Here is a 14,497-nt window from a genome sequence, read left to right on the forward strand (position 1 = left end):
GTCTTTTCTAACAGCTACATAGTACTCCATTGTGTAAATGTGCCAGAGTTTCTTCAACCAGTCATCTGTTCTTGGGCACTCAGGTTTTTTTCCAGATTCTGGCTATAGTAAAGAGTGCTGCAATAAACAGACAATTGCAGATGTCACTACGGCTATACTTTTTTGCCTCTCTGGGATATATTCCCAGGAGTGGTATTGCTGGGTCAAATGGGAGCTCAATTTCTAGTTTTTAGAGAATCATCCATACTGTTTTCCAGAAGGGCTGAACCAGTCGGCATTCCCACCAACAGTGAAGGAGTGTCCCTTTCTCACCACATCCGCGCCAGCACCGGTTGCTTTTGTTCTTGTGGATATGGGCCAGTCTCATAAATGGGACTATCTTAAACTAAGAAGCTTCTGCACCTCAAAAGAAACGGTGACCAAAATACAAAGACTGAATGGGAAAGGATATTCGCCAACTACACATCTGATAAGGGGTTAATTTCAAGGATATACAAAATACTGGTTCAACTCCACAAAAAGAAAACATTCAACCCCATCAAAAAATGGGGAGATGAAATGAATAGAAACTTTGACAAAGAAGCAATCCAAATGGCTAAAAGACACATGAGAAAATGTTCCACATCATTAATCATCAGGGAGATGCAGATCAAAACCACAATGAGGTATCACCTCACACCACAGATTATGAGATATTTCTTTACCATCTATTATAACTGAAAAAAAGGTCAAGGTTTGAAAGAAGTCAACTTTTTTTTCATTAGCATCTCTATTTTGTTTCTTAGTCTCTCTCTGTCTGTCTTTGATAAGAAGTAGCAGCACACTCTGAATGAATATCATTCCTGACCCTTTTAAAATACAGGGGAACAAAACACAAATAGTCGCTGAAAAATTAAATGCTTTATTCAACTGTATAAAATGGGAATATTTTGTTTTTGTTTTTGAACCATGCCCAGCTATGCTCATCACATACTCCTGGATCTTCCTTTAGGATCAGTCCTGGCAGGGCTTAGGGGATATGTGTTGGCAAGATTGAGCCCGAGTCGACTACATACAAGGCAAGCACCTTTGATGCCGTATTATTTCTGGCCTCTCAAATTCACAACAATCTTTCCCTAGCCCTTTTGCAAAACAAAGCTTTCTTTATGTTCAGAGTTAAATATAGAGAGCAAATTAGAACAATGTGAGGTTCAACAGAATTTTTACAAATTTGAGTTGAAATTATTTCTAAAGAGTTCTCAGCATAAAGACTATTCAAAACCAAGTCTATTGTTTACAAGTAATAAATTCGCTGGACTTAGTTGCATATCTATTTTATCTTTTATTTTTTGTCTGTCCTAAGTCTTTTTGAATCTTAAATAATGTAATAGATGTTACCTTGCCAACTAAAGTAATTTACGGTTTTTATTCGATACATTATTTTTTCAAAATATACTGCACTTTTCAATTAGGTCAATTATAAAAAAAAATTCAGAGACTGGAATCAAATGCATAGGTAATTCATTATTTTAAAGAACAGTGTCTTTCAAATAACTTTTCACTAAAGCAATAGATGGACAGTCAGTGATGTATAAGATTTTTAATGAGCTTTTCATTGATTAAACTTTTCTTTTGGGACTATGGGGACAATTGCACACACTTCACCAATAACCAACTTGATGTTTTTAAGTCCTCTATCCACTTTTCTCATTATTTTTCTAATTAATAAAAGAATCATGGAATATATCAGTAAGAAGAAGAGATACAAAGTTTTAGGCCATCCTTATTCCACAAACACACTGATATGGTAAGAGCTTATAAGAAAGTTTTCTTTGGCCAATATTAAAATTAATTAGAACACTCATGATGTCTCAATTAAAGTAGAAATTTTCCAATGTCAACAAGATGTAGAACACCCTCTGATCAAAGAAGCTGCCTCTTGAAATAGTAGCATTTGGTGAGAAATACCTGTAGATTCCAGAATAATCCAAGAAGTTAAGAATCTGCTTCACATGCAGTTCCTTAATTTTCTGATGAGTCCATGCATGCAAAGGCAACTTTTTTCCTTGCCAGTATTTGAGCTCTGAGAGATTGTGCAGTATACTTTTTGAAGAATAATATGGTTGGTAGAATAGGCTATATTACTCTGTTGATCTCATCTTCTCTCTGTTCAGGAAAGAGGATACAAACCAATAACATAAACCCTCAGCTCCCCCAAATGTCAGAAAAGCATTAATATACACATCACAACTTTTTAAGGGATGCCCCAAATTAGTGTGTTACTTTCCATCACTAGTGGTATAGTTATTCTATCATCATCAATTAGAGTTTCTCTGGAGAAATGTTAGATTATGCCAGTGTAATAGCTGCCATCCTACCTTCCTCCGAATTTAGAGCAAGCACAGCTGTCTATCCTTCCCAGGGAGGGAAAGAATTTATTATTCCCTGAATCTCCAATTGTGCTTATAGATTTGAGTCATTTTATATGTGAGTTGAATCAATGAAGACTGGAAGGTAACTTGTTTTGATAAATTCATTGATACAAATACAGAAATAAGAAAAATAAAGACAGAATCAGGTAAATTAATTACTAAGGAATAAGGTAGATTTCTATAAACTGGTAGAATGGAAACATAACCAAAACTTTAGCTAAGCAGATAGCATGAACATTCTTACTGAGGCCAAAAGATTTATGAATTTAAGAATCTTGATTTAAGGATTTCAAAACAAATAGAAAAAAATGAAGCATCAAATAAAAATCAAGAACCTGATGAATACCAAAATTATACTAAAAAAGTTAGCTATAGGGAGCTGGAGCGATAGTACAGCTAGCTGGTAGGGTGTTTGTGTTGCATGCGGCTAACCTGGGTTCGATTCCCAGCATCCCATATGATTCCCTGAGCACTGCCAGGAGTGATTCCTGAGTGTCGAGCCAGGAGTAATCACTGGGTGTGACCCCAAAAAAAGCAAAAAAAATGTAGCTAGAGAGGTTCAGAAGCATATTTAATGGCATAAAAAAAGAAAAGAAGAATAGAAAGTCTGATTTAACTATAGTGTGGAGATAGAATCAGTAATCAATTCACCCAGTAGGAAAAAAATCCCTCAAAACAAAATGGCTTCACTATGCCAACTCTTCGGAATAAATATTTTATAATTTATTTTATTTGTCAATATCCCTGATGAACATATGTACAAAATATCTAACAACAGGATATTAAACTGACCCCAAGAGTGCATTAAAAGGCTCATAAGGCCAATCAAAATGTATCATTAAGATGGAAAGATAGTTTGACATAATCAAATACATATGAGACATCACATTGAAGGAGTAAAAATGAAAACCACATGATTATCTCAATAAACGTAAGGAAAGTATTTGATGCAACCATTAACAACTCTATGAACCGAAAATAGGAAAATAGTAACTCAACACAGTAAAAGTTATATATATGAAAAGCCAATGGTGAATATCATAATTAATCAATGGTAAAAAGATGAATGTTTCTTTCAAATTGGGCATAATAAAAAAAGGAGCTACTGTAGCATAAAATTTATTTTAAAACACACTAGAATTTCTACTCAAAGTTATTAGGTGCAAAAAGAATAAAGAAATACAAATATTGTAATATTTCAAATATTTCAAATCTTCAGATCAGAATGACTAAAATAATTTCTTTTGTCAGTTTATCTGATCTTCATCAATAAAATTTGAAAGACTCCAGGGACTGGAACGATAGCAAAATGGGTAGGGTGTTTGCCTTGCACGATGCCTACCAGAGTCCAATTCCCAGCATCCCATATGGTCCCTGAAGCACCACCAGGAGTAATTCTTGAATGCGAAGCCAGGAGTAACCCCTGTGCATCGCTGGGTGTGACTCAAAAAGCAAAAAATAAATAAATAAATAAATAATAATAAAATAAAATAAAATTTTAAAGACTCCATAAAATGAAACAACAAACCAGCCAGCAAAATATATGAAACCAGGGAGATGGCTCAAAGGGCTGACTTGTTCATTATATCTCAAGTTGAACACTGATTATGTGAACAACAATATTTTTAAAAAATTAAATTAAAAGTTTATAGGAACAAAATTAAATTAACTAAATTTTCTGTAAAAAAACTCATGAAAATAAAACATAAACACTGTGAGACATCACTTAATAGCTACTATGATGGTCACTAAATAGCAGTTTAGTGACCAAAAAAATTTACAAAGATGGAAAAAGTTGGAATTTTTATTATTTGTGAGATATATAAAATCATGCAGCCAGTATTTAAAATACTAGGAAACTTCCTCAAATAATTAAAAACAGAATAACTAGTCTCTCTTCCTGTTCTCCATCATGGCGCAGGACCACGGTGAAAAGGAGAACCCCATGCGGGAACTTCGCATCCACAAGCTCTGCCTCAACATCTGCGTCGGGGAGAGCGGAGACAGGCTGACCCGCCCGGCCAAGGTGCTGGAGCAGCTCACCGGGCAGACCCCTGTGTTCTCCAAAGTTCGGTATACCGTCAGGTCTTTCGGCATCCGGAGAAACAAGAAGATTGCTGTCCACTGCACTGTTCGAGGAGTCAAGGCAGAAGAAATCTTGGAGAAAGGGCTAAAGGTGCGAGATTATGAGTTACGAAAAAATAACTTTTCCGATACGGGAAACTTTGGTTTTGGGATCCAGGAACACATCGATCTGGGAATCAAATATGACCCGAGCATTGGTATCTATGGCCTGGACTTCTACGTGGTGCTGGGTAGGCCAGGTTTCAGCATCGCAGACAAGAAGCGCAGGACAGGCTGCACTGGGGCCAAACACAGAATCAGCAAAGAGGAGGCCATGCGCTGGTTCCAGCAGAAGTATGATGGGATCATCCTTCCTGGCAAATAACTTCCTGTTTCTGTTCAAAAGGCCAATAAAAAGTGTTGCGTGAAATGTAAAAAAAAAAAAAAAAAAAAAAAACAGAATAACTACACAATTCAATACTTCACTGGAAAATATGTATCCAAAGTAATTAATATCAATATCTAAGTAATATTTAAAAAAAGAAATATGAAATAATCTGAAATCTAACAAATAATGAAGAAAAGTAATTGATGTGTATATACGTATATGCATTAATATTTCTCAACCTTCAAAAATGCAAAACTCTAAACCTGAAAACAAGGATGAAGTTCAGCCTTAAGAAAAACAAACAAATAATAGATACTATTGAATGATGGCTTTTGGCCTTTGATTTCAAAACAATGAAATACCATGCAGCTGCAAGGAATGATGAAATAATACAACCTTCCTCAAAGTGGTTAAACCTGGAAAATATCATGTAGACTGAAGTAAACCAGAAGAACAACAAACACAAGGTGATCTCACTTATCTGTGGTATATAAAATACTGGATGGGGAACTGTACTGTAGAAAAAAGGGGGTTGATTAGAGCACCCTTGATCTCTGTGTTTATTAGAGAGGTGAAAGACAGAGGAGGAAAAAGGTCCTGGGATAAGGAGAAAATGGGAAGTAAGGGGTGAAGAGACACCAGGACTTCAGTTATACTGGTGATATGGATGAGTGGTATAGCCACATATCCAAAACACATACTGAACAAAACTGAAAACATGAGATTTGAGTGGAAATCACTAAACTTTGTTACGGTACCTGTCAATTTGACAGATGGGGATAGCATGGGAGTTGGGGTGGGAGGTTAATATGAGAACACTGGTGGTTAACACTGGAGGTGGAATTGGTGTTGAAATGTTCTATACCTGGAACTCAGCTATCAATAACTTTGTAAATCATGGTTTCTTAATTTAAAAAAAAATAACAAATTATAAAGTGTTGGAAAGAGGATACAGGGAGCAAAGTAGTGCATGTGCTTTTCTAATAACAGGGACAAGAGTGGAAGGTCTTGGGAAAGTGGTTGGTGAGGATAGTACAGTAACTTTGTACATCCCAAAATAAATAATATTAGCACTCCTATACCCATGTCCCCTAAACTACAATAAAATAAAATAAAAATAAAAAATGAATACATATTAAAATTGAACTGGTATATTTTCATTTTATTCACTCAATATTAGTGAGACACTTTTATACTTCTAACATTTATTTTTCAAATTAATTGCTATACAGTATTGTTTTATGTTATATCCTGAGCTACTCAAAACATTAACATTCTTAGTTAAATTCTGCTTTATTTCTTTAGGGTCCTAAGTCTAAGGATACTTCATTAAATCACTCTTATTCCTTGGAAATCAAGCTATTATCTTATTTAATTGTAGTCTAATTTCTCATAGAACATTTACCAGTATAGGTGAACTTTTTGTTTGTTCCTTTTAGGTAACATGAAATAACAGATACATGTGTGCAAAATATATGATGCATTTTCTTAATATTGCACAGCTTCCTTGATTTGATCTACCTATATATTTATTAAAATATTAAATATTTGAAAAAAGTAAACTAAGAAAATTTCATCTTGAAGATTTTTGTAAAATAAGTAAAGTTCATGAATACCAAACTTTAGCTATTTTACAAAAATCTTCAAAATTGAAGAGCTGCAGATATAATTTTTGGTGATAAGTTAGGTAATATGTCTATAATAAAAATATTGCGTCCCCAAGAGCAATTGGCTTTGTCAATGATGTGGTTTCCTATGTGCTAGCAACTACACTTGGGAAATGAAAATGCTCATTTACTGAACAGGAAAAATACAGCCCCAAAGCATAACTTTCTGATACAATGTGGTAAGTCTTACATTCAATATGAGTGAAGCCTGAGAGCTTGGATATGACAGGGCACATTCTTCCTTGAAACGAAGCAGCTAGAGAAGCTCTTCCCATGGAAATGGCATTTAAACTAATATACATACATATTATTTTAGCCATGATTAAAAAAATTATCAGACTCTTTCATTATTCTTACATTCCTACAGATATTAAAAACTAAGAAAAACTTTTTCATAAAGAACCTATACTGCTTTTGCTCTAGGACATTCTTTCAAAATTGTACTCATTAGCATGAAAATACCAAACACATTTTATAATTCTAAGATATATTTAGAAATTGATGCTGGTCTCCAATTTCTTATACCCTCTGGCCCAGATGTCATTAGGAGCTCTGAAACTTTTAGATCTTATAGAGGTAATGTGAATTTATAGTGTTATACCGGATGTGAACCATTAGTGCTCCTTAATGTGTGTGAGGTCTGGGAAAGCACCTTGTGCTCAAATACACTATGTGTCTGTCCTTAAATATATGAGCACTCATGATGAATAGGTACATACAAATTATGAATGTATTTGTATCAGGTCAGTTTATATTTTGCTACTGATATATATGCCAAAATTTTAAGAAATACTTACTTGCTTCAAATGTGCTTAAACTGCAATTGAATATTGAGGTTGGAGACCTGTAACAAATGTGGATCAGAAAGCTTAAGGTGAATAGATTTTAAGTAAAAAGATATAAAATAAAATGTAAATTGTTTCTTCAATGAACAGAGTGAGAATGATTTTGCATATTTTATGTTTTCTGTATGTAGTTGCCACTACTAGTGCTTAAGTTTCATTCATACTTGCACTTAAAGACACACACACTTGAGCCCAAAATCCAGCACTAGCAGATTATTTTATAAATATCTTTAATTTCAATAAACTAATTAAGGTCATGCCTAGATAACACTTTTAGAAATACTGTGTTTACTCTGAGTAGTAGTTGCCATGATTTAAAACTATGAATTAAAACGTATTGCCAGAAATTATTTAGTTTCAATTGGCTGTATTTATAGCCACACCAGAAACAAAAAAAAACAGCCGAATTTAACTTCTATAGATGGTTGAAAAGAGTCAATGGCCTCTTTAAGTTTACTATAAAGTGCAAACAAAATTCAATATAATTTATTAAATATAAAATAAAGGCTAGAGAGTTAATACAGGGGTGAAGGCATTTATTTATATGCAGCCAATTAGTGCTTGATCCTGGCACAACATGCGATCCCTTCAACATCTCAAAGAGTGATCCCCATGCATAGAATCAGGAATAAGCCTTGAGTGCTCTAAGATTTGGCCCAAAATCAAAAGAGAGAAAGCAGCAAATAAGAACCATGCATCATATTCTTTAATTTTCTTATTTTTCTCAAATTCATGGTTTTCATTTTATTTTGATAAACTAAGTGCTTACATTTTAACTAAACCTTATTTTTTACAAAGCCTTATTTGTGTATATGGTCAATACTGTTTATAGAGATGTGAGTTGTCATTTAAAGTAAATTTTGAAAGTTTTTCTCCAAAGCTCTAAAAGCAAAACTAGAATGAGAGAAAGAAAGCTAAAATCAAAAGCTATTACATCTAAAAAGATCTGTTTCATCCTACTAGAAGCAAAACAGAGTATTATAGGAAATTTGGTTAGTCGTCTGATTCCATTTGACATCATTAGTGAGGCCTTTACAATTAAAAACTTCTCTAGATGAAAACCCAAAGAGATTTCTAAAATCAATATGTATGAGGCAGATGAATATAACTTTTAATAAAAGCTTTTTCACCTCATCATTATATAATCTTGACTAATTTATATAAACGTTTCTGACAGCTTTCTCAATCTATCCACATTAGTCATCCCTGCAATGTCTTTTGTGCAAATTAAGTAAACCTGTAACTCTAGCATAGGATCTTTTTGAGAAGTGAATATAAATGTGATAATTATTAAACTCACAGAAAATTTCAAGATGTCCATAAAGGTTATTTACTGTTTGCTAATTGTGTCCATCTTTAGTAATTATAATTCTTTCTACATGCTTAATCTGTACAAAATTTCTCATAAATACATAAATATTATCTCAATCACCTACTGAATTCTGTTCCATTCTTACCCCTGGAACTAAATATCACAGTTTATATGCATACTGAAAGTATCCTGCCCACACAACAGAATCTGGCAAACTCCCCATGGCGTACCCAATATGCCAAATACCAATAACAATGATGGGTCTCATTCTCCTAACCCTGAAAGTGCCTTGAATATGGCACTGTTTAAAAATCTCAGGGCTAGGACAAAGGAGACGTTACTGGGGCCTGCTCAAGGCAATTGACGAACAACAGTATGATCGTGATCATGATGCATATCAATAATATACATATTTTAATATATATTTAATAATCATATATTAAAAACTGAAATTATGCCCTTTGCCTTTATGGAGGTGATATACAAGCATTCTTCCTTCTACACTTTGTCACACCCACCAATTGGCCCCCTGGCGCCCTGTAATCCCATCAGCGGCCAAGACTCAGAGACTATAAAAACCAGCTCCTGGAACCGCGCGGCCGCGGTTGCCACGCGATATCTTATTATCTCATTCCTACTTTGGACAAACTGGCAGGCTACCGAATGTAGCCTGCCCACACGGCAGAGTCTGGCAAACTCCCTGTGTCGTACCCAATATGCCAAATTCCAGTAACAATGATGGGTCTCATTCTCCTAAAAAGACTTGAATATAACCTCAGGGCTAGGATGAAGGAGACGTTACTGGAGCCTGCTCGAGGCAATCGACGAATAACAGGATGATTTGTGATTGATTGTGATTTGTGATGCCCTTTGCCTTTATGGAGGTGATATACAAGCATTGTTCCTTCTACACTTCCATGGGAAAGTGTTTTTGCTCTTGTTGAGCTGTACCTGTAGGTGTTCAAAGATTTCTCCTGTTTCCCATTCAGGGTTCACTCCTGGTGGTTCTCCCAGGACCGTATAAGTTGCTGGGAATAGAATTCTTATTGTCCTTATACAAGGGAAGCACCCTAGCTGCTTGTACTGTCTCTCTGGACCCACACATGCACAATTTTTTTAAATAGTTGTTTTGAAACTTATTATGACTCAGAGTTCAAAAATAATTTCATAGCATAGCATAACGCTCCTTTCCCATCAAACTCAGCTATGTAAAAAGAACATTCTTTAAAATGTGTACTTAGAAATTAGTCCTATATTAAGTTCCTCCCCATGTGAGGAGTTACTTTTCCTCCCTCTTCTACTTTCTAATAAACTTTTCTATTTTAAATATTTTTTATTACTCAATATTTTCAAGATTGAGACCCATGGTCACCGCCCCTGCATCATTTGGGGACTCTGCAGGGAGAAAATACACGATAGAAGAGCAGTAAGTGTTCCAGACTGAGCTGTTACCTGTTGCTTTGTTTTCAGTCCCCTGGTCTTATAGCACTACAGGAAAAACTGGACATTCACCCAACAGTGAGATGGTGATAAGCACTGTGTGGTTGTTCGTGAAGTGGATGTCAAGGCTCTGTCTGGCTTCTCTTTTCTGTGATCCCCCTTGTCTCTGGAGAGAATGTCTCAGTGAGGGGAGTGGAAGTCCTGTCTATCAATGCCAAAGGGCTACCTCTCTGCTCTTCCATCAGTCTCAGTGGCCCAAGAGGAAGCAATCTTAACTTCATAGCAATCAATTTGTAAGGGGCCCCACCTCTGATTGCAGGCTCGCATGCAGCCCTTCAACATTTGTCCTGAGATACCTTTTTTTGATGTCTCCATCCTTCATTTGTGCTGTGCTATGCCTGGGCTTCTCCTCTCTGCAGGTTCCTAGGGCACCTTCCTCAGGACTGACCAGAGAAGGTTTGTTTTCCCAGGGCTGGCCCAGAGTGCTCCTGGGCTCTTTGGCAGTGCAGCCTGCACAGGCCCTGAGGGATCTTTGAGCCATGAGCATTATGGCATGTAGCCCAAGCATAGAAGCCAGTTTCCCCTAGCTAGCTCCCTTATCAGACTCCCTTATCAGACTCCCCAAGGGTTAGATCCTGAGCTGCAGATCCTGAGGCTAGTGAGCCAACATCTCACTCAAGCCACATTGTTACTCACCTTGCTAGGACATTCTTATTTAGCCAACTAGCTTACTTTTCTCTTGATAACATACTTAATGTATGTAATACTTTGTGGCCATATCTTACTTGCATAGATCCAGTAAAATGGGATGTATTAGTGAAGGGTGGTAAAGAAAGGCCCATCTATTAACAGAACAAAATAGCCACCTTGTTGCATTCAGTTGGAAAAGCTGAGACAAAGGAATACAAGATAAATTATTATATTTCATGGAGGGCCACTGGACTAGATCAGATCTTGTGACTAAAGGCAGAGCATCCTAATACCTAAAGTTTCCTTTTATTCATCATCATACCTCTAAGGGGCACAGTACAGTGACATCATCAAAAGAAGTTACAGAAAGAACAATGAGGCAGGCATGACATGTTTTCTTGTGTCTGCAGGCCAGCAATTTTGGCCTCCAGAAAGAGATACAATACCAAAACCATAAACTTTCTTGGGCTACAAGCACTTGGGTTTGCATCCCAAAGACTAGTCTTGGTTTGAGCCTGGAATCTACATATCAAAGATCAGGCTGGGCTAGCACCTCAGATCTGCAAGTCAAAGACCAGCCAGGCTTCTGTGAGTAAAAGAATACTGCCCCTTTCAATAGACTGAAATTCATGAAATTATTTACTGAAGGCAGTTCAAAGGAAAAAATGTTCAGCTTCACCCAATCCAGTCAGGACACATGAGAAATCTCCCCCATTTCCATGGGTCCTTATGCTCCTGTGGTGCAGCCTACATGGGCTCATCCTGACAGCTCAGTCCAGCCCCAAAACCACCTGTATACTTTGAAACCTCAAGTAGAGAGCTATGAACTCCAAAACTAAAATGTTGTAGGAGGATCTAATGGAGCCCTGGACAGTTTTCATATTGGCTTGACTTAAGCTTTAATTGCTCAAAGATTGGCTTTAACTTCTAATATCCCAAAATGTGGGTTTAACCAAGTTCCTCAGATGGGCCACAGGGCAGGTTTTGTGCCACCCTGGATATAACACAGGAGAGCACAAGAGCTCAAAAAGTACATTGATATAAGTACGATGTCTTCAAGACACTGTCGCTAACCAGAAGAAAATGGCAGAAATGGAGCCACTAATATTCTCCAAAACCTAACAGAAGGACCCTACCCATAGTCTTAAGCAAACTAAGAAGAACTGACCTGAGACCTGCACTTGGAAAATATGACCACATGCTTCCTGAAGAAAGCCATCTTCCTCTAATTTAACTAAATCTTGTGAGTTTCCAAAGAAAGTCATGGTGGCCCAGGGGAATCTAGCGTTCTGCGGATGACAGCCATTCCCCTGGACAGCCCACAGTGACAGATGGAAAAAGAAGAGTGAGATTAAAGAAACAATGACCCAAGGATAGTTGATAGTCAGTTTATTTCTCTCTCCTCACCAGCATAGTCTAATCTCTCCCCTTATAGCACAAACGTAGTCCTAGTTTTGGTCGTAGTCCCAGTCATCATAATTTCCTCATTCTCATCCTCATTGTAGTCCTCCTAGTCCTCAACTTGTCCTTCTCTTTCTAGTTTAGTCTTCCTATATCCTTTATTTTCCCTTACAGCATAGTTATATAGAAATCATGAAGGTTGGGGGTATACATAGATGGGGTTGAACACTGTTATCACAACAGAGGTCAAGCTACTCCGTCAGGGGAAGTTTTAGGAGATTAACTCAAGGAAATAATCTCATCTGAGGGTTCAGCGTTCTAGATTACTAGGAGATCTACTCAAGGGCAGGATTTCATCTAAAGTGTATTGCTTTCACTTTTCCTCAGCTAGTAGTCCATTTAAATAATCATAGTGAATTTAATTCTTATAATATTTCTAGGCATTTTGTATGAACACAGTAAGATATATATTAATCTTAAAGGTTGGCTCCTCCTGGGTACATCTCAATATATATCCTAGACTACCGTCCTCATGCCTAACCCTAGCAGGGCCCTTATTCAGTTACATCTTTTTGGGTCATGACAGAGTTTGCCCCATGACTGTGCTCTTAAATTATTATACTTATAGTGCTTAGCTTGTCCCCTATTGATGCCAAGGTAGCTTACAGCTTGCTACCAGTCCCTTTATCAGACCCTCCTTTTGCTGATGTTAGAAACTGAGGGAAACTGAGGCTTAAGTTAGGTATATATGGTGGATGCCCAGGAGTAAATATTATTTCAGAGTCAATTAACTCCCCGGCAGAGCCTGGCAAGCTCCCTGTGACGTATTCGATATGCCAAACACAGTAACAACAAAGTCTCCAATGGAGACGTTACTGGGCCCGCTCGAGCAAATCGATGATCAACGGGAGGGAATTTAATTAATTAATTAATTAAATTTAATTAACTCCCATGTTACAAAAGCATAGCATTAACTATCTTCCTGTCTGTATAAAAAGTACATTGCGAAACCATGTGAATGACATAAAGGAAAGAGAAAAGCAACATGGAATTACTAGTGCTTGATGGAATTGGGGGTGCCTTAGGAGCACTATTGTGGGAGTAGCTCAGTAAACCTAAGCTCCCTGCTGGAGGACCAAGAACAACCCAATATTATTTAACAAATATAATGTCACAGTTCTTAATATGCCTACTCTAAATATGTGCCACTTTTACTAAAGACTAGTAATTGTTATGCTAATTGTAAAAATGGAGAGAAAACCATTCTCCATTCCAAACACATGGTTTTGGTGTAAAAACCATCTACTTAGTCCATGGAGGGATAACTAAACGACCAGATAGAATCCAAAGTAAAATCAATTGTGCCCTTTAAAAGCACACAATGCATTTGGCTCTGAGAACATAGGTTCTCTTCATTTATTTTACTTGGGACCTTACTAATCTGCAATTGCTTTACTAGAAAAGACCCCCCTCAAGGGACAAGAATAAATTCTTATAGGCCCCAATCTCTTGCATGTCTTCCCTTATTCTATTTGCTCTAAAGATGCACCCACACTATTGTCCTTACAATCTCTGTAACATTCTTGTCAGTGAATAAGAAAGGCAAACATAGGGTCTCTTAATAGGGTCTACAGGAAGAACCCTTAACCTGTAACTTAATGCATTCACTGTAGCACAAAGACCCTATTTTCCTATAAGCAACATGTCAAGAGCTTCCCCTTAATGAAGTGCTGCTTGTCATAAAGTTCCCCTTCACATAGCAAGATTAGAAAAAAGACCCTTAAGAAAAGAAATCATGGGTATGAAATGTTACAAGGGCAGCCTGCATGATGCTTGATAACCTGGAAGATTTAGGCTGGCTAGATAATCTATATGACTGGAAACCAGAGGTTATCATCTTGGCATCATCTTCTCTCTGGGTTTCAGTACCATGCTTTTTAAAAAAGAAATCTAAAAGGATGCACTATTCTGCAAACACAATTGGTCTTCAACCTCCAAATATTACACTCATGCTGTAGACATGAGGCTGCTTCAACCCATCATATATGAACTATGTTTGGAAAGGAACATTGCTTCTTTGTGAATAATTCTAGATAAATCCTATTTAATTGATCCTATTTAATTTTCAACCTACACAGAAGACATTCAATTTTTGGAGAAGGACTCTCAGAAGTACATTTCATGCAACATACTTGGTCTTGGCCCAATTTGTCCTGACCTTCTCACCCCTGGGTGAATCTGTACTTGTCAGAACTGATAGGACCTGGCATTAGAAATTC

At 36.7% G+C, this 14,497-nt stretch overlaps 1 protein-coding gene across 1 annotated transcript; it reads left to right on the forward strand.

Annotated features, from left to right (window-relative positions):
• Positions 1–4,311: 4,311 nt before the first annotated feature.
• LOC130019203 (60S ribosomal protein L11) lies at positions 4,312–4,905 on the forward strand. The gene has a single exon (XM_056109819.1). The coding sequence runs from the start codon at positions 4,324–4,326 to the stop codon at positions 4,858–4,860; it is 537 nt and encodes a 178-aa protein (XP_055965794.1). The 5' UTR covers positions 4,312–4,323; the 3' UTR covers positions 4,861–4,905.
• Positions 4,906–14,497: the final 9,592 nt, after the last annotated feature.

This window comes from Sorex fumeus, unplaced genomic scaffold, assembly GCF_029834395.1.
Source record: "Sorex fumeus unplaced genomic scaffold, SorFum_2.1 ptg000008l, whole genome shotgun sequence".
NCBI lineage: Eukaryota > Metazoa > Chordata > Mammalia > Eulipotyphla > Soricidae > Sorex > Sorex fumeus.

Bases quoted from the DNA above. Each gene is read 5' to 3' on its own strand.
- LOC130019203 (XM_056109819.1), top strand. From the start codon at position 4,324: ATGGCGCAGGACCACGGTGAAAAGGAGAACCCCATGCGGGAACTTCGC.